This window comes from Tupaia chinensis, unplaced genomic scaffold, assembly GCF_000334495.1.
Source record: "Tupaia chinensis unplaced genomic scaffold, TupChi_1.0 Scaffold144702_1, whole genome shotgun sequence".
Taxonomy (NCBI): domain Eukaryota; kingdom Metazoa; phylum Chordata; class Mammalia; order Scandentia; family Tupaiidae; genus Tupaia; species Tupaia belangeri.
In genome coordinates this window covers 2,378,052-2,399,558 of record NW_006204563.1, presented here as the reverse complement: position 1 = coordinate 2,399,558, position 21,507 = coordinate 2,378,052, and the positions used below count along the sequence as shown (strand labels likewise).

The window sequence follows — 21,507 nt, the reverse complement described above, 5'->3', positions numbered from 1 at the left end:
TCCAGTCCTGCTGCTCGGGCTCTCCGCAGGTGCCGCAGGCGGAGGAGAAGCGGAGGGAGGGAGAGGGTACGGGTTGGAAGGGGAAAGCGGGTGGAGGTCTGAGATTTGCGGGGTCTCTGCCTGCCTGAAAGTTCTTTTGCTCCATTCAAATCCCTAAACGCTTGTTTTTCAGTCGATCGCTCCTGAAAGGGAATTGTGTTCCTGTACCCTTGTAGGTAAGTTTCCCCATTTTTTCAACTCCTAGAATGAAACTTGAGAGAATGATGGTTTCTTTGCTTTTTGAGAGCCAAAGTGAACTTGCTCTTTGAAAGTTCCTTGAACTTTTGGGGAGTACGTGCTAGTTGTCATGTTGGAAGTCGCTGTAGGTTAAGTAACTTTTGTTCACTCCAAGTGTGTAAAATCCTGCGCGGCTTTGATTTCAGGGATATAAAGCCTTTGTACCTGTTGAAAGACCGGTTTGCTCTTCTCCATCCATTTTAGGCAACAGAAATATCAGCCGGTTTAAAAATAATAATAAATATTATTGCATTCCAATACAATTATAACAGTGCAGAACGATGTGGGTTATATTACTATGTTATGTGATAGAATTCTAGCCAGATGATTGGAACAAGGGATGAAACTCCTTGGGAGGGGATCTCAAGTGCTAGTTTACCCGAGTGGATCATCTCACTCCTCCACCAGACTGGAGGAGGGAGCCACGTGGAGGGAGAGGGAAGAGAGTGATTCTCAGGGAGCCACGTGGAAGGAGTAACAAAGAGAATGGCTTCTTGGAAGTTCAGGTGTCCGGTATTATGAATATGGTTGGATTGGATGGTGGAGGGAAGGGTCCATGCACATCTCCCAGTCTACTGCTTCACGCAAAATAACCCACAGGCCTGTTGGTGGTCTGACCACATTTCTTTTCTTCCTGCTTTCTCACCTAATGTTGGCCACCTGGTTTTTTAATCAATCACTGTTGTGTGTCTGTGGTTAACTGCTCCAGCTAACAGCATTGTTTAAGTGTAGGGAGAGAGTAAGGTTGGCTTGCTGGGAATCCCAGGTTAACACCCACCTTGTGCATGCCCTGGAAGCATGCTCACCTGGGAATTGGGTAGTGCTGGGTTTTGTTGTCCCCTGCTGTTTCCATAAAAAGAAGACTGTCTTCTGTCATTAAAAAAAAATAGGGACCAGCAGTTAGAGTAATGGCTATGTCACTGAACTCCCATGTAGTTGACCACAGTTCGAGTCCTGGACCTGGTGGCTTAAACTCTCGCCGGGCGCATGTGCGTGCGTGCCCAGGATCCCAAGAGGAGAATGGAGGAGAAGGGATTGCTGTGTGGCCATCCCCCCCACCCCCACTTTCTATCTCTCAGTCTCTCTGGCAAGGGCACGCACCCTGTAGCAAAAACCTCTCCAAAAAAAAAAAAATGGCCATGTCAGTCCAAATAAATAGTATTCATAAGACAGATGACTAATATTTTTTAAAGGGTTAGTTTTAGAGTGGAGTTTTTAAACCCCTGAGACTCCAAAGGGAGTTCAGTCCTGCCAAAGCACTTCTCACCCCAGTGTGTCTTCCCACAGCCTCCAGCTTTTTCCTTCTAGCTCCTGGGATCAGAAGCCTCCTTTTCATGAGATGCATAGGAGCGGAATCTGCAGCTGCCACAGTCCCTTCAGGAAATTCTCCAACTGATAAATAGCAACATGGCATAGAATTGCAGTTTTTCTTGATCTCCTGTGTATGTTTGTTAGTTTCAGTAGGTACAAAATTGCAGAGTCATGGTCTTAGGAATGTTTGTCCAGAATTTCTGGGTGTTTCGCAATATTGATATGGAGAGGCCAGTTAATCCTGACAAGAACAGAACTTTGCTCTTTTTGGCCCAGAGCCTAAAAGGGAAAGGGGGGTGTTACTCAACCAAGAGATGATGATTCTTCTATGATAGGTTCTGTAGGGGGGCGGGGTGGGGGGTGGGAACAATGCAGGGGTGGAATTAGACAGGAAAACTCCAAAAGACAAGAGCTATCTGGAATTCTTCAGCCTGGATGGTGGATAACCTACCAGTTAAATTGCTGAGAAAACTGAATTCCACTCTTGGTCCCTTTGCTGTGACTTTGGGTCATATTATTCACTGTACCACTCGTGGTTTCTGTATAGATTTAAAGGTAGAGGAAAATATTACTTGCCCTGACTGCCTTAGGGATTTTCAGATCAAGAGAGACCAAGTATGCAAAAGCTTTTGAAAACTCTGAAATTGTATCCTCAGTACCTAGAACAACACCCAGGTACAAGCTATTTTATTTACCAAACACTTAATACCAATTTCAGGTCCCATTGCTTTTCTAAGCACTTGACATTCCACCCATTCAATGCTCATGAGAGCCAGGAGCTGTCATTAACCTTGCTATAGATGTATGGTCACTAGGCCCTGGGAGAATTAAATTATAACACCTAGCAAGTGGTACAAGTGAGATCTACCTGACTGCAGTGTTTGTGTGAACTCAACGCTCTACCCTGTGTCCTCTTAAAATGAATTCACCAGGGCCAGCAGGGGGCAAGGCAGTTAAGTCACTGACTCCCACATGGCCAACCATGGTTCAAGTCTTGAAAATCACACCAGGTGCTTGTGCATGTGTGCCTAAAATCCTGTGAGGAGAATGGAGAAGGACCTGTGGTGTGGCCACCCCTCTGGGGAGGGGGGTAATTTCTCACTTTCCCTCTCATTGTTTCTCTCTGTCTCTCTTTGATGAGGGCACATACCCTATGGCAGAAAAAGAAATGTACTCATCTCTTCATTAGGGAAGTGAGCCCCAGTCTCTGAGGAGATAGATGGAGATATTCATTACAGTGCCACCCAGTGAATGGATAGTTAATGAATAACCATTGTGCAAATATAATTTACTATTGTAATAATTTATTTTCTCTTTCTTTTAAAAAATTTGCCAGAAGGTGATGTGCTTGCCAGAGAGTGAGATGAGAGGTTGAGGAAGAAAGTACTCCCTCCCCACAGTAGGGCATGCTCACACTACAGTCCCCTCTTCATCTCTCTACCTCGACAGTATTTGGGGCACACATGTACATGTGCCTGGTATGTCTTTCAAGCCAGTGTGTTTTTTGAACTGCATGGTTAGCCATGTGGTATCCAGCTCCCTTAACCACTAGGCCATGGGGCCAGCCCTGTAATCATTTGTTTTCTATAATTCCTAACCAAGCTTCATATTTTCCTCTACTTTTCTTAGATTATTTTGACCTCATTCCTAGAATACTCAAATTATCTAACATTTTATCCTTTTATGTATTATTATTACCGTATTGTTCTTCTCCTCCCTAGTAGTCTTTCCTGGTAAAAAGTTTTCAGTGAGTGTTCACTGGACTGCTGTGTCTAGTCATGATAATGTCTTGAGTTTTGAGGAGCAAGCTCATGACAGTTTATTGACAGATCACTGTGTGTGTGGGGGGGTGCGGGGCGCAGCGAGAATGGATGAAAGTCCCAAATAAGCATGGTCTTTGCACTCTAAATGACTCTTATTTCTTACTATTCTTACTTTCACTGTGCATCACTTGACCCTCAGGTATCTGGGAAGTGAAGATATTGTCCAAGAGAGGTAGTTCACACACTAATAGGGTTTGGCCCATCTCCCAAAACCATAGCCTTGTGGAGTTGGGCCACATTCTTGGTGACTGAGAAACTGTCTTTGCATTGTGCTTTCTGTTTACATTTCTATTTTTAAAGCCTCCCATTTCCCTTTTCCCCAGTGACTGACAACTTTGTCTGCCTTTCCCACCAATAGTTTTGGGAGACTCCCATGTTTTCTCAACTCCTTCAATACCAGTTTTCACTGAGGGAAAAGAAGTTCTCTGACCTGCTTAATCGCTAAATAAACCGTTCTGGGCACATTAGTAGGGATTGTTTTGGTTTTGAAATTATTAAGTAACTTTTTCTACTTGATAAGCTTTTAACTTAAATTAACATCCCTGCTGTGTTTCTTTAGATTTCTGTTTAGAGGTGTGAGACTTAGAGATTCTGTCTTTGAAAAATATATCTTAATTTAATTTTATTTATTATTATTTTAAAATTTGTTTATAGGGGATGTGTGCTCACCAGAGAGAGACAGAGAGACACACAGAGAGAGGGAGGGGAAAAATGAGAAAATAAGTCACCAGGTCCAGGATGCAAACTGATGTCAACCTTGTGTGAATCCAGCACCCTAACCCGCCATGCCACCCACTGGCCCCTAGAGATTCTGTCTTACGCTAATTATTTTTATATGAGTTCTGAAGGATAGTGCAGTTTATTTGAGACTTTCATGCCTTCAATATTATACTAAATGTTAACAAAGCATTACCTGGCAATAGAACTAATGTGACATACTATTTTCAGGTATATGGATTGGTGGAGACGGATTCATTTGCAAACATTAGTGGGATTTTTATTTTTTTAAACTGGAATGTAGAGTTCCTATTTGCCTAAATCAAAGGATTCCATTTTTAGGCTAAGTAGACAAAAATGGGGGTTTACCTAGGGATCTTTGATTTCTTTATCTGTATAACATGAAGTATACCTTGTATATTATACCCGCTTCATGGCAAAATTGAAAAAAGAGAAATGAGAGATGTCAGGGTTACCTAGCTGCAGAGTACAGAGTAGGTGTTCAGTCAACATTAGTTGAATCAGAATGAAACAGAATGAAGCAGTTGAAGCAAAATTAGGCAAGTGTCTTAAAGCACATAGTGTAGTGTGGTTAGTGTATGGTTGAGAGGTCGAAGACCTGGGCTCCATCCCAGCTTGACATCTTCACATCTCTAGTTCCCATTTTCTTCCTCTGTGAAATGAATATAGTTATAAGAGTTATAATATAGTTACAAAGATTATGTACACTATTGTACATAAAGTATAGGTGTAATTGGACACATAGCCAACACTTATTAAATTAAATATGTATGTGTGTGGTTTGTATCACGTCTAGTTTCACTTTTTTTAATCATCGGATAGCACATGTAAGTATGAGAAAGAGAGGGAGAGGGTGCACCCTCAAAAAGGTCTTGTCATGCCATGATCCCCTTCCTCTAATCCTCCAGCTACTCAGGATCTTGGGTGTGTCAACAGAAAAAATAACCAAGTGTAAAATTAATAATTAATGTGGTTTATTTCCAAGCCAACTGTGAGTGACCTAGGCCCGGAGAAGAGGCATACATGCCTTTCTCGGGGTGATCACGTACAGAGGTTCCTTTTATTTGTTTTTGAGATTGACAGACAACATTTAGTGAAAAGATTTTCCATTGGTCTGGCCCAAAAAGGGGGACATATAGAAGTGGGGGTTTGTAGGTTATAGGTGGGTTCCACAATTCTTAGGTTGGTGATTGGAAGGGAAGATCTGTGTCTTAGTTAAAGAAAGGCTTAATCTACATCTCAAGGAAAAGGGAAGTTCTGTGTCTTGGGAAGAGATAAGCAAAAGAATATACTGTAATCGGTTGAAATATACATGTCAAAGATACTATGCCAGGAACAGGAGGTAGGAAGAATTCAATTCTGTTAATAGAAAATAAATGGTCTGTTAATATTTTGGCATGACTTCCCCAGTCCCTTTTTTTTTTTTTTTTGAGAGATTTTCACTATAGGGCACATGTGCTCGCCAGACAGACAGAGAGAGACATAGAGACAGAAAGCGAGAAATCACCCCCCCAGGGGGGATGGTCACACCGCAATCCCTTCTCCTCCATTCTCCTCTCGAGATCTTGGGCACGCATGCACACGCGCCCAGCGTGAGTTTTAAGCCACCGGGTCCGGGACACGAACCGCGGTCCACTATGTGGGAGTCCAGCGACATAGCCATTACGCTAACTGCTGGTTCCCCCCAGTCCTTTTTGAAAAGATTTTGGAAAAATAGGAAAAGTAGTCAGACTTCTGTCCACAGGTGCATATACTTGATATGTTTCGGGTCAATTGTGGATCTACACCTGCAGTTGACCATGTGGCTTCCAGCACTGCAGTTCAGTAGGCTGCTGACTGTGCTACTGAGGCTAGGCATTATGTAATATTTAATAGCAATATAGTCACCCATATGACCAGTAACAAAATATAGGAATATATACACAGGGTCTCCAAAAAAGTTAATAGAAAATGCATATTGTGAAAAAAAATTATGCATGGATGTCAGCTTTTTTTACACCAAAGTAAACAAATACTTCAATTCCTTTTTTTCCGTTAACTTTTTGAAGTCTCCATGTGTGTGGATTTATAACTTACTGATGGACAGTGATCAGAATCTGATAGATGTTAGTCTAATAAGATTATAGGAAGGGGTTGAATTTACTTATTTTTTAATTTTTATTTTAGAGAGATTTTTGCCACAGGATGCATGTGCTTGCCAGAGAAACAGAGAATTTGAGAAATCACACCTAGGAGGAATAGCCACACTGCAGTTTCTTCTCTTGGGATTTTAGGCATGCATGTACTCATATCCAGAGTGAGTTTTAAGCCACCAGGTCCAGGATGTGAACCACGGTCAGCCATGTGTAGTCAAGCACCTCAAACTCCATGCCACCTGCATTAAATTAAATACTTGCCAGAGGGAGACAATAGGAAAGAGAGAGGGAGAAAGTACCCCCTAATGGGGCGTGGTCACACTTCAATCACTTCTTCAACATTTCTTCATCCTGTTGGGATTTTGAGCATACACATACATGCACCTGGCATATTTTTCAAGTCTCTACAGTCCAAATTTGAACTACATGGCTGGCCATGTGGGATATACCTCCCTTAACCACCAGGCCAAAGGCCTGGCCCAGAGTTGAATTTTAAGGGCAGGAACAGATATTATCTAGCAAGTTACATTGCATCTGTGCTTGCAGATGAGAAAAGATGTCTGTTTTTGTGGAAGAGAGAAAGAAGCAGATTTGTAGGGCTAATTCAAGAACAATAGGAGGGTGTAAAGAATGACTACCAAATAGGACAAGGAGTTTAAGTTTTAAGCCTTGCCACAAATTCCTATTCTTTTGGACATCAGTATCACTAGTGTGCCTTAGCTTTCCTCCTGAGCGCATTCCCAATCATACTTCTTCCTCCAGACTCAATTGCATTCGACTTACTTTTGACAACTTATGGTTGAAATGTGAAATGACCTGAAGAGTCACATAAAACTAACCCTCCATTGGGACCAGCAGTTAGCATAATGGCTATGTCGCTGAACTCCCATGTAGTCAACCGTGGTTCTCATCCCAGACCCGGTGGCTTAAAACTCACTGTGTGTGCTTGCCCAAGATCCCAAGAGGAGAGTGGAGGAGAAGGGATTGCGGCATGGCCATCCCTCCCGGGGGGTGATTTCTTGCTTTCTGTCTCTCTGTCTCTGTCTGGCAAGCGCACGTGCCCTATAGCAAAAACCTCTCCAAAAAAAAAAAAAAAACACTAACCCTCCATGCTTTATTCCTTCTATGAACATGCCATAATGCCCAGTCCTTGTCTTGCATTTATACAAGACTATTATTTTGATGTGTCTGTTACCATGCTTCCCTTCACCTGTGTTGGTATTAATGATGACCACAATCATGCTGCTAATGAGAATCCTGAGACGGATGTCATAAATGTTATTGAGGGTTTTTTTTTTTTTTCCTTTTTTAAGGCCAAGTAATATGCTAAGTATTTTTTACATGTTCTCTATCGGACAACTCAGTAAGTTCAGAGCCGTTACTGTTCCTGTCTTTTTTTAAACCTTTATTTATTATTATCATAATCTTGCTTACATTACATTGAATCACATATATCTTTACAGTGTATTACATTTCTTTTTCCAGAAGGAATACCATGCATATCCGTCAAGACAAAGACATTACTATCCATATCCTCATTACCAAATAGCTTTTCATCATTTGTTTTTGGTTACTGTTCCTATCTTGTAAATGACAATGTTTAGTCTCACAGAGATGAAATCCCTTAAGCAAGGTTAATAACTCAATGTTGGGACTGGAATTTAAACCCTAGAGCCTGAGAGCTTGAATACTATTAAAATGATGAAAAATGCTAAACTGGGTTTCTAAATCAGGACATATATTGGAACTTAGGCATTTCTAATAAAACATCAATGGTACTAGTGTGTACGTAGTTTGATGTTTCAAAGCGATCAATCCATGAGCTTTAGTCTTTTGCATTCAACTTCTGGTTCATCTTGGTATACATGTGTGATTTTAAGCTATATTCAAGGCATTTTGGCTATTTTTGCTTATAATAATCCCTCCATTTTCATACAGTACTTGTTTGATGTCTTCAAGCTTAATAATATAAAACCAGAGAAAACATGTTTATTTTAATTTTTTTTAATTAAATGATCACTTCTCCTGTAAATAGCCCAAGATGTTTTTAAGAACAGTATAGGGGGCCAGCAGTTGGCATGATGACTATGTCACTGGACTCTCATGTAGTCAACTACAGTTTGAGTCCCGGACCTGGCAGCTTAAACTCATGCCGGGTGTGTGTGTGTGTGTGTGTGTGCGCGCGCGCGTGCCCAAGATCCCAAGAGGAGAATGGAGGAGAAGGAATTGTGGTGTGGCCATCTCCCCCACCCCAGGGGCGTGATTTCTCGTTTGCTGTCTCTCTGTATGGCTGGCGAGCACACGCACCCTAGATATAGCAAAATCCTCTCCAAAAAAAAAAAAAAATAATAATAATAATAAAAGCACAGTACAGTTAATGTTGTAATATAAGAATGCCAAGTGATTATAAATTTATAAAGTTATTTTGGTTATTCATGTCTGTTTTTTCCCATCTTGTCAAACATTTTTAAGATTCCAAACTAAGGTTGAAACAATGGTTGGCCTCAACCAGCTCATGGAAGATGAAGTGTTCACGGCTTTTGCTTCTTATACAACAATTATTCTTCTAAAAATGATGTTGATGAGCACTACAACTGCGTTCTACAGAATGACGAGAAAGGTAAGAGATCTGAAGATAATAGATAATATTTTCTTACTTTTAAGAGATGGAATTCTAGAATGCAATTTCTCTAGTTTACTTTTTTTTTTTTAAACAGTAGCACACTGTTTAATGCTGTTAAGTGAAATAATCATTTGGTACAGAGGGATCTGGTATATTGGTACAGTGGTGCTTTTCTTGAGAAATTATTGGGTCATCAGAAAAGTCAGGATGGGGGACCAGCAGTTAGCATAATGGCTATGTTGCTGAATTCCCATGTAGTTGACCGCAATTCGAGTCCTGGACCTGGTGGCTTAAACTCACGCTGGGCGGGCGCATGTGTGTGCGTGCCCAAGATCCTGAGAGGAGAATGCAGGAGAAGGGATTGCGGCATGGCCATCCCCCCTGAGAGGGTGATTTCTCGCTTTCTGTTTCTCTGTCTCTCTCTGTCTTTCTGATGAGTGCACACGCCCTATAGCAAAAACCTTTCAAAAAAAGAAAAGTCAGGATGGATTTTTGCATAGAAAACAGAAAAATACTCATAACTTTCCTAATGACCTAATAGTTTTTAAATACTTTCTTTATTGTGGCTTTTACCTTTTGTCATTCTTCTTAGCAGGTGAGATTTCTGGAGTATCAAATTTTCTAGGAAGCTTTCTATGAGTTTGTAGTTAATTTTGCGGGTATAATTTAGAATGTAGTCATTTCCCAGACAATTAACTGTTGTTTTTGGCTCTGTTACTGGTCAAAGATATGTTTTTGAGGGGAAAAAAAAAGAAATGATTGAGAATATATATGTACTTTAGCTTACCAGAGGGTGCGTGTACTCACTGGAGAGAGAGAGAGAGAGAAAGAGAAAGAGTAAGGAAGCCCTTCTATTGGGGGATAATCATGCCATAATTCTTTCTCTATTTTTCCTTCAGGAGTTTGGGCACGTTCACACACTTACTTGTCATGTTTTCAAGCCACCAGGTCCAGACTCCAGCCACACAGTCAGCCATGTGGACCCAGCTATCTTACTGCCACTGGCTGGCTGGAGAAGTGGAGTTATTACTCCCACAGCAGAGCCTCTTTTGATTGGGATAAACCATTTGAGTTTTGTATACTTCTGATTTAGGAAGATGGTGTTCTACCCAACATTACCCTAAATAATGACTTAAAAAAACAACTGGTGGCATGGGAAGGAGACAGAAAGGCTTAAAGCACATATTTTGTATTCTGGTAGGGCTTATGACACACTGAGAGGTGAAGAGCAAGGCTGCTTTAACATAATTAGAAACATTTTCATTGATTTGACCTCTGAATATATTCAGAAACATTTGCAAACCACCCATTTCTCTCTTAATACCTGTTACAAACTTCTGTTCTCCAGAGCTTTGCTTTTGTCTAGAGCTCATAGTTCTTTCTACCTTATCTCCTTGTTAGCATCTAGAAGTATAATAGAAGGGTATTTGCATTTAATGAGGACATGTACCCACATGTTTAGTTCTCTGGTGAGACAGTGTGTTGAAGCAGCAGTCCACTGAGTGACTGTCTCCCACCAGGTCCAGGCTGTGCTATACTTTAGAAAAGGTATGACATTGGGGCCAGCAGGTGGCGTGGTAGTTAAGGTGCCTGGACTCCCACATGGCTGACCATTGTTCAAGTCCCAGACCTTGCTTCTTGAAATTCATGCCAGGCACATGTGCATACATGTCCAAAGTCCCAGGAGAATAGTGGAGAAGAGATTGTGGTGTAGCCTTTCCCCCATGGGGGTGATTTCTCACTTTCCTTCCTGCCACTGGCTGGCTGGAGAAGTAGAGTTATTACTCCCACAACAGAGCCTCTTTTGATTGGGATAAACCATTTGAGTTTTGTATACTTCTGATTTAGGAAGATGGTGTTCTACCCAACATTACCCTAAATAATGACTTAAAAAAACAACTGGTGGCATGGGAAGGAGACAGAAAGGCTTAAAGCACATATTCTGTATTCTGGTAGGGCTTATGACACACTGAGAGGTGAAGAGCAAGGCTGCTTTAACATAATTAGAAACATTTTCATTGATTTGACCTCTGAATCTATTCAGAAACATTTGCAAACCACCCATTTCTCTCTTAATACCTGTTACAAACTTCTGTTCTCCAGAGCTTTGCTTTTATCTAGAGCTCATAGTTCTTTCTACCTTATCTCCTTGTTACCATCTAGAAGTATAGTGGAAGGATATTTGCATGTAATGAGGACATGTATCCACATGTTTAATTTTCTGGTGAGACAGTGTGTTGAAGCAGCAGTCCACTGAGTGACTGTCTCCCACCAGGTCCAGGCTGTGCTATACTTTAGAAAAGGTATGACATTGGGGCCAGCAGGTGGCGTGGTAGTTAAGGTGCCTGGACTCCCACATGGCTGACCATTGTTCAAGTCCCAGACCTTGCTGCTTGAAATTCATGCCAGGCACATGTGCATACATGTCCAAAGTCCCAGGAGGATAGTGGAGAAGAGATTGTGGTGTAGCCTTTGCCCCATGGGGGGTGATCTCTCACTTTCCCTCTCACATTCTCTCTCTGCCTTTGGCAAGCACACATACCTTATGGCAAAAACCTTGAAGAAAAAGAATAGGAATGACATTAAGGAAATGTGCTTTGTTGTACAGAAAAAATAAAGGAATTTAAATTCGTGAGTTGCCAGAAGTCACTATGCATCTTACATGTACTAGAGGACTGAATCATTTTACATTGTTGTTACTCACCACTGTCATGGGAAATAAAGCATCTCCATTTTTAGAAGCCCAACTGAAAGACAGAAGGGTGAAGTAGCTGTCTTAATCAGTTTGGGCTGTCGTTTGCAGATACCATAAACTGGATGACAGAAACAGCATTTATTTTTCACGGTTCTGGAGGGGCCAAGTCAAAATCAGGATAATGACAGATTTAATATCTAGTAGAGTCCAGTTCCTTATTAGATGGCTGTTCCTCATTGTATCCTCACATAGAGAATGTAGAGAGAGAGTGGAAGAGGCAAGCTCTTACCTGTCTCTTTTCTAGTGAGGGCGCTGATCGCAATCATGAGGGCTGTACCCTCAGGACCTGATTGCCTTCCAAAAAGCCCACCTTTCAATACTATCACTTTGAAGGTTAGGCTTCAACATAGGCTTTTCGTGGTGACACATTGAATCCATAGCAGTGGCTTATCCAAGATTACATACCAATAAATAGTGAAGTAAGATTCAGACTGAGATTGATTTAAACCCAAATTGGATGATGCACTTTCCCTTGCAATACATTTATTTTATTATATATTATGGAGTATATTATATTAGAAATGTGTTATTTATTGTATTATATACAATATATACTTTATATAATATATACTATTATATTTTATGTATCTATTGGGTTGTTGGAAAAGTCATGATGCATTTTTACATAGAAAAACAGAAAAAATATGTCATGATTTTTTTTTCCAAAATAGCCAATATTATATATATCATATATAGTATATATGGAACATATAATAAGATACTATATTATATAATATAGAACAAAATATATACTAATCACATCTATTATATATACTATATATGTTATAGAGTATATCTTACATCGTGAATATTTATATTACATAGTGAATATTATATATCATATATAGATAATGTATAATAATGTATGTATATATAATATATAATATATAATAAAATACATGTATTACAAGGGAAAGTGCATCAGATTTGGATTTAAATATGTGCCATGTATGTATGCATACACACATACATGTATATGCGCATATACACATATATGTGTATGCATATATGCATACATATATGGTATATATTTAAATCCACGTGTGTGTGTGTGTGTGTGTGTGTGTGTGTGTGTGTGTGTGTGTGAATATATGAAATCTAGTAGGTGTCAGGCATTTCTTATGGGGCACTCTGATGCCCTAAGAGCCAATACTTTCTCATATCCCTTACTCTGCAGTTCTCATCACTATCTTTAAATGCTCATATCATACTGAGAAAAAAATTGTAATATTTATGAGATATTTTAAGCTTAAATTAAGACTAATTTTATAGTTTGTGTTTATCTTTATTATAAATTATTAAACAGTGGGACATACTTAAATATTTTTTAAATGCATATTTTAAATTTCAAGGGATAGGGAAATAATTTCAAACAGCATAATAATTACAGGAAGAAATACATGAACATATGCCCTAGAATTTGTACTTGTTACTCATAGGAATAGAGTTCACCTTCTTTAATTTCATTATATTATTTAGCCCAAAGTTTTATCCAGTTCAGAAAAAAAAGTACTATATTGTAACAAAGTACAAAATACCTTTCTCATCCCTTGCTTTAATCATTTTAAACATTTTTTTGAATTTACATTTAATCACCGTACATCTTTATAATGTATACAGTGTTCTTTTCCAGCATGAATACAGTGCATATTAGTCAAGTCAAAGTTATTACCATATACATTAGCAATAGTAACTTTTCATTTGTATGTCTGTTACATGTTTTTCCCCCCAACTCCTCTTCCCTACCCCCTATTGCCCACCCTCTCTTATATTGTCTCTTAGTATCTACAGTTGCCTTCCCTTCTATTCTATCTTCCAGTCTTATGATATCTGCCATAGAGTATAAACATTTGGTATATATCAAGCAGGGACATACAGTGTCTGTTTTTCATCATCTGACTTGCTTCGCTTAGCATTGGCTCTTCTATATTCATTCACTTTGTATCAAATGTCAGGGTCTCATTTTTTTGTGGGTAGTCTGTAGTGTATATGTGCCACATTTTTAATCCATTCATCTGTCCTTGGACATTTAGATTGATTCCATGCCTTAGCAATTGTGAATAATGCTACAGTCAACATGGATTTGCAAGTGTTTTTCCAGCTGAGTGCTTTACTATCCTTTGGATAGATACCCTGAAGTGGAATTACTACTGGATCATATGGTAGTTCTAGTTGTAGTTTTTTGAGGAACTTCCATACTGTTTTCCACAGTGACAGTACTACTGATAATTTATGTTCCCACCTACAGTGCAGGTGGGAATTTCACTGCAGCCTCACAGCACTTATCAGTCTGTATTTTTTAATCCTAGCCGTTCTGACTAGGGTTAAGTGGTATGTCATTGTGATTTTGATTTCCCTTACAATAAGAGACATTGAACATTTTTTATATGCTTTTTTTAAAAAAAATTGTAGTAAAATTTGTTTTCAATTAACGTAATTTCAGGATAGGCCTGTGCTCTAAGATACGCGAAGAACAGATATCCAAAGTCTTATCCAAAGATTTACTGACATCGTTCGTCTTAGCAGAGAAAGGGGTTTCAGGGCCTTCCCATGTAGTTTTACTTTACTAGTGATCCAGAAAGAATTCACATCAACATATAGAAATTGGATTCTTGTGGCTCCTGTGTTATATCCTTATCACCTCTCTTAAGCTGTAATGATCATGATCAGTTTTTCCCCACCAAGTTCAGTGTCATTTTGTTGCTGTTGTTTTTAAGTAAAATGTCAGAAAATATAAAAATGCTGCCCTTATTTCTCTGAATACATTGAAAGTAATGGAAGTCTGGAGATTTTTAATTCTTCATGAACCCAAGTAGGGTTGTGACTATTACTGATGGGGTCTCAGCATACTAATTCCAACTTTGGTGACCATCAGCTTTTTGGCTGTTCATATGTCTTCCTTGAAGAGTTGTGTGTTCAGCTTATTTGCCCACTTTTTAATTGATCTTTTCAATTTTTTTTTTGGGTAAGATGCTTGACATTGTATATTCTGGTTTTAGTCCATTATTGGAGGCATAGTTTGCAAATATATTCTCCCATTCAGAGAATTTTCACTGTAATTATTGTTTCTTTTGCCATGCAAGGTTTTTAGTTTGAGGTAGTCACACTTGTCTATTTTCAGTATTATTGTCTGTGCTTTGGGATTCTTATTTAAGAAATCTTTGCCTTCTCTGATGTTTCCAAGAGTTTCTCCTGTGTTTTCTACTAGTTCTATAGTGTGAAGTTTTACATCTCGATCTTTGGTCCATTTTGAGTTTTTAATGGTGAGAAATGAATACAGTTTCATTTTTCTGCAGATGAATACCCAGTTTTTCTAGTACCACTTGCTGAAGAGACTTTCTTTTCCCCACTGAATTCTCTTGTACCTTTTGTCAAAAATATCTCCTTTTTTGTAGATATTATATATAATAAATTGGGGATTCAATGAAAAATAAACCAAGGTACCATCTACACTTTGATACTTGAGGGAAAGTGTGTCAATGTCATTGAAAAAGATACTACCATACGATAGTAGTTAGAAGTAAATGTTGACTTAGAATTATGCCTCTTGGGGCCAGCAGTTAGTGTAATGGCTATGTCGCTGGACCCCCACGTAGTCGACCGTGGTTCGAGTCCTGGACCCAGTGGCTTAAACTCACGCTGGGCGCGTGTGCGTGTGTGCCCAAGATCCCGAGAGGAGAGTGGAGGAGAAGGGATTGTGGTGTGGCCATTCCCCTGGGGGGGGATGTTTCTCTGTCTCTCTCTGTCTGTCTGGTGAGTGCACGTGCCCTATAGCAAAAATCTCTCAAAAAAAGAAAAAATTATGCCTCTTCCTGTTTTTGTTTCCCTTTCACTATTTTTTTTTTTTACTTTTTTTTTTTTTTTTTTGAGAGATTTTCGCTATAGGGTGCATGCGCTCGCCAGACAGACAGAGACATAGAGACAGAAAGCGAGAAATCACCCCCCCAGGGGGGATGGTCACGCCGCAATCCCTTCTCCTCCATTCTCCTCTCGGGATCTTGGGCACGCACGCACACGCCCCCGGCGTGAGTTCTAAGCCACCAGGTCCGGGACGCGAACTGCGGTCGACTACGTGGGAGTCCAGCGACATAGCCATTATGCTAACTGCTGTTTCCCCCTTTCACTATTTTGACACACTGTTTTTTTTTTTTTTTAATTCAGTTCTTATTCATGCTTTGCATTTTCAAGAAAAATTCAGGTTTGGGGCTGGCAGGTGGCATGGTGGTTAAAGGTGCTGGATTCCCACATGGCCAATGACAATCTGAGTATTGGACCTGGTGGCTTACTTTCTCGTTTTCTCTTTCTCTCTGCCTCTGGTCAAAAATTAAAAAATAATATTAACAAATGGAAATTAATTTTAAAAAACATTTAAAAAAATCCAGGCTTAAACTATAGATACTCTTTCCTTTCCCCGTGTTTGATTTATTGCTCCAGATTTTCCTGCTATGATGGCTTACCTGGATGCCCTATTCTTTTAAAATGCAGATAAAGTATTAGGTAGAATATCCCTATGTTATTTGATATTTGAAATAAGTTTTGCTCCTTGTATTTGGAATAGGTTTTTGCCAACCCAGAAGACTGTGCAAGCTATGGCAAAGGAGAAGATATCAAGAAGTACCTTCGAACAGATGACAATGTGGAACGTGTTCGAAGGTATGTCACTATATCTTAAAATTATTTGATCAAAGAATTTTGGTCAAAAAGTTCAGTGACAACGTTTATCTTAGCTAGTTCATATAATACAGAAAATTAGAGATCTAAAAGCCTTCAAGTATCACTGCAATTACACATGTTGCCAATTTTGCCATATTTGTATACACTTTGTCAGGGTTAGCAACTTTAACTCTTTTCCATATATATCAAAAATAGTGGCAGGTAGGAGGTAAAATGGAGACATTAGATTCTTGCAGTTTTGTTATTTTTCTTCCAAGATGAGACTGTCAATTCATGTAGAAGGTTGAAGAAATAGGTAGTTTTTCGTAAGATACAAAATATAGAGGTTGATAGTCTTCAGAGAAAGTTCTCTTTTTTTGAGATATTATATATAATAAATTGGGGATTCAATGACTAATAAGCCAAGACACCATCTACGCAGCCTCCTAACAATACAATTAATATATACTTACTTTAAAGTACATTGAATTCTAGTTTTGGAGTTATATTTCTTAATATTTGCTATAAAGTCATGTAAACTACACAAGTTTTTATACTGCAAGTCTACTTTCAATCCAGTAACAACTCTTCTTTGATTCTTGTGAAATACCAGAAGTTATATACTATCTTTTCATTTAGTATTTTCTTTTTTTAGAGAAATTTTTGCTATAGGGCATGTGTACTTGCCAGAGACACAGAGAGAGACAGAAACAGAAAGCAAGTAATCGCTCCCTAGAGGCGAGGGCCACATCACAATCCCTTCTCTTCCATTCTACTCTTGGGATTTGGAGCACACATGTACACAGGCCTGGTGTGAGTCTTAAGCCTCTGGGTCTGGGACTCGAACCACAGTCAACCACGTGGAAGTCCAGTGATGTAACCGTTATGCCATCTGCTGGTTCCTCATTTAGTATTTTCTAATGCTCATACAAACTGGTACAGTTCTAGGCCCATTAAAATAATATAAAATTAAAGAATCAGAAAAGAATGATTAGCATTTTAAATATACAGACTAAGTAAAATAATATAAAATTAAAGAATTAGAGAAGAGTTATTGACATTTTAAATTTACAGATATTTTAAATATACAGAGATTTATTTTTATAATGAATAATTAATATAGGAAATATAATGAATTTATTTGAAGACACTTTTTTTTAAGTTAAATTTATTTATTTATTTATTTATTTGGAGAGGTTTTTGCTATAGGGCACATGCGCTCACCAGAAAGAGAGACAGAGAGACAGAAAGCAAGAAATCACCCCTTGGGGGGATGGCCAAGCCACAATCCCTTCTCCTCCATTCTTCTTTAGGGATCTTGGGCACATACACACATGCGCCCAGCGTGAGTTTAAGTCACAGGGTCTGGGACTCGAACCATAGTCAACTACATGGGAGTCCAGCGACACAGCCATTACGCCAACTGCTGGTCCCATTAAAGACACTTTTCAATTTGATGAGTATAAATAGATGGAGACTGAGAGAAAATAATTTTACTTCTGTAATTCAGCTGTCTTCAGGGTCTTTTGTGCCTTATGGATCTAAAGCTTATTTGTATTATCACTTTTCTGATTCCCTCTGAATGTCTCAAGCTCCCCCAAGATGTCTGCAGATTTCCTTATGGTATACAATCTCAAGATTAACTCTGGATCGCTGCATGTTCACATGTTTCTATATTGTACATTTTGTGTTACTGACTATAAATTCAGCCTTTTTGCCAATTCCCTTGACAAGTAATTCCAAAAATGTGGATAAAGAAGTACAGAGAATTTTACACTATGGCAACACAGGCACTCCAGGTTGTCCGTTAGACTCGTGCGACACCAGTGTCCTCTTTTGTGGGTATTTGCACCCTACCTTCCTTCCTTCAGCCAGTGCCAGTGTTACACCATTTTCTAGGCACCCCTCTTTCCTCACGTATGCTTCAGCCCTTCCAATAGTACAATAAGATTAAATTTTCCTTGCTTGTGCAAAGGAGTGCTACTCCCAAATGACTGATCAAGCAAGAATATTTCCCTTCTAAGAAAAAGTCTGTGCTAGATACTTAGAAAAAAACTTTAAGTGCTGTTTCACTTAGTTATATGGGAGGAGTTTCAGAAAGCTTATTAAAAGTGCAGGTTATAGTAAAACCAACTTTTTGGCACCAAAACTTATACTTGAATTCCATTTTCTTTGAACTTTTTGATGTACCCTCACATATTTATTCATTCAGCCATCCTCTGAGTAAATCAGCTAGTTTTTTTTTTTTTTTTTTTTTAGAGGTTTTTGCTGTAGGGCACATGCGCTCACCAGGAAGACAGAAACAGAGAGACAGAAAGCGAGAAATCACCCTCCCAGGGGGGGATGGCCATTCTGCAATCCCTTCTCCTCCATTCTCCTCTTGGGATCTTGGGCATGCATGCACATGAGCCTGGCATGAGTTTAAGCCACCGGGTCTGGGACTCAAACTACAGTCGACTAAATGGGAGTTCAGCAACATAGCCATTATGCCAACTGCTGGTTTCGTAAATCGGCTAGTTTTAAAAATGGGGGATGCCAAGAATACAGATCTAAACTGCGGTCATCCCTCTGTATCATGGAGGATTGGTTCTAGATCCATTGGAACCCTCATGGATACAAGTCCCTTACATAAAAAGGTGTACTCTTTGTATATATCCTATACACAGTCTTCCATAAACTTTAAATCATCTCTAGATTACCTATATAGTGTCAGTATGTAACTAGTTATGCTGTACTTTTTATTTGTATTAGTTTTTTATAATATTTTCAACAGTATTTGAGGAAAAATGATGATGAAAGGGATTAAAAATGAGAAGAGACAAGTGAAGCTTTCTTGAGTTCTCAGAACCACTTAAGAAACACTAAGCAGTTGAATGTCTTGCTTTTCTTTTGTGCTCCCCTTTTAGAACAGGCAGTCATACGTATAATGCCAACCATGGCCCTGTACTCAGGAAAGTGCCCCAAACTGGAAAGTGATTGTGGTTAGATCCTCAGTAACATTAGGAAGATTGGAATAAAGATCCACATGAGCCTCAGGTGTGAAAACATAACAAGATTTATTTTGTGTGGGAATTTTAGATTCCTTCCCACTATTCCTCCTCCCCATATCTCAAGTATCGATAGCGTTGTACTTCTAGATGATGACATTCTTAGCTAAGTTGATCCTCTAGTAAGGCTACAAATGAATTACAATAAGAACAGTTGATCATCATTTCAAGAGGGTTCAATGTCCTTGAGGTGTGGCAACTGTGTGTATAGTGCCCCCTGGTGACCAAACCTTGGCATTTTGGTGTGGCAAGAGAAGTGTCCAAGAAAAACAAGCTGTCTGGTTTCCAGCTGTATGTTTGAGATCATTTTGGCTTCATCAAAGAAGTTCCTTTTAGCAGCACACTTTTGGGGATACTTTTCAAATAGAGGGTTTCCAGAATCTTCTTTTTTTATTTTTAACCTAGACTTTTTTTTTTCTTTCTCATTTCTTCAATATGTAGTTGGAAAGTTGTTCCTATCAGCCTATTCCAATAGCAGGGACTGAATGGGAAAGTTATACTTTAAGGTGTGCAATATAGAAAAGAAATGATACGTACATGTAAGGGACAATTAATTGCAAATAGTAACGTGTTAAAATAGCAAGATAAATGACTTTAAGTTACTTGGATTCTGGGCAGAAAGAAATCAGTGATGATTAGAAAACACTTTAGATATATATTAAATCCTAGCTTACCTCTTCTAAGAAGAATTCAAGACCATGTACATTCAGTATAAGTTTAAAATAAATTTGAAAGGCAGACAGAGCAGTTGGAGGATTAAAGGACTCATTCAAAATGAAAAATATGGCTTGGGTTTGGTCTTTAGGATAAGGAGAGACATTTGGAAGACACTACCATCAAAAGGCAGAGATTACATTTTTACTGAGAGGGTACTGTGGAGCTAATGACACTTGCTAGAGTTGTTGTAAAGACATTAGAACATGGGCTATGGCTTGACCTGGGTGACCTTGTGTGGCCCTAGTACATGAGAAATGCATTTACAAAGATCATTTTGTGGGTATCACTGTCTCTTCTGTTGGGATGCTATCAAGGAGCATTACGACTGGGTTCCTGCCCTTCGGGGATTTGTAGTGTTCTCCATAAAAATAAGACCAAGATGCACATATTCATTAGAGGATTATATGAGCAGTGTTCATCAGATGTTAAAGTGGTAGCATACAGAGTATCAGTTCCTGGTCTATTTGGGAATGTTGCATGAAGGAAGAACTTGGAGAATATTAGGATTTGGGAAGAGGGAAAGGAGAGAAGAGGAGAAATCATGTCGGCATGGGATAATTCCTTTGTGGGACTTTGACACTCTGTGGGCTGAGAGTGGAAAGCTACTGCTGAGATAAGTGAATCAGGAAGTCTGGTGTGGAGCCCCTCTTGTGGTTTTCCATCCTCTGGCAATTTTCAAACATGAAGCACGTCTAGTCCAGATCAAATGGATGCTCTAATCCATGTGATTCTGATCTGAGGGATGAGTTATGACTGTGGTGTCATGAGCACAGAGTAGGGTGGGTGAGAAGGTTCATCACAGAGCAGATTTATACCAAGGTGCATTGTTCCAAAGGAGAAAGAACAATGGAAATATGGAATCATGGTGGGAGAGCAGGAAGTAGACCCAGGTAGAAGTGGTCACATGTGAAGACTAATGTGCACCTGTAATAGACTTCCGCAACTGTGTCTGTGGCCCTGAAATGGAGGAAGCTACACTCTAGGAAGGGGTCTGTCATTTGAGCAGAGAGCAGAGACAGAGGAGAAGGGTGATGTTAGAATACCTAACTGCACACAGGTGCTCACTGAGAGAGCTGTGCAATTGTCTGCCTGGAACAGGGTCTAGAAACAACAGCAAATAACATGGCATAAATTAGCATAGAGTATGACAATGAGGAATGTTATCCATGAGAACTTTTTGAGGGCTAAGAGAAAATTTGAAAAGAGGAAACAGAGAGAGAAGCCAGCAAAAAATAGAGATGCCCCAGGACCAATAGGTGGTGGAAATTAACATACTGGATTTAACGTGGCTACAAGGTTTTAGTCCTGGACCTGATGGGTTGAAAATCATGCTGGGTACATGTGCATGTGTGTCCAAAATCTCTAAAGGAGATTGGAGGAGAAGGTACTATGGTGTGGCCTTCCCACTCTGGGGGATATCTCACTTTCT

General features: G+C 39.4%; 1 protein-coding gene across 2 annotated transcripts in view; it reads left to right on the top strand.

The window, feature by feature from the left end:
- Positions 1-21,507, top strand: part of MGST1 (microsomal glutathione S-transferase 1) — a 23,643-nt gene continuing 2,136 nt past the window's right edge. Inside the window, exons 1-4 of one of the 2 annotated variants that reach the window (XM_006167325.3) lie at positions 1-29; positions 173-215; positions 8,756-8,903; positions 16,220-16,314. In XM_006167325.3, the coding sequence (XP_006167387.1) occupies positions 8,778-8,903; positions 16,220-16,314 (221 nt within the window). In that variant the 5' untranslated portion in view covers positions 1-29; positions 173-215; positions 8,756-8,777. Of the gene's footprint in view, positions 67-172; positions 216-8,755; positions 8,904-16,219; positions 16,315-21,507 lie in introns of both variants that reach the window. The other variant, XM_014583769.2, reaches the window with a different exon arrangement.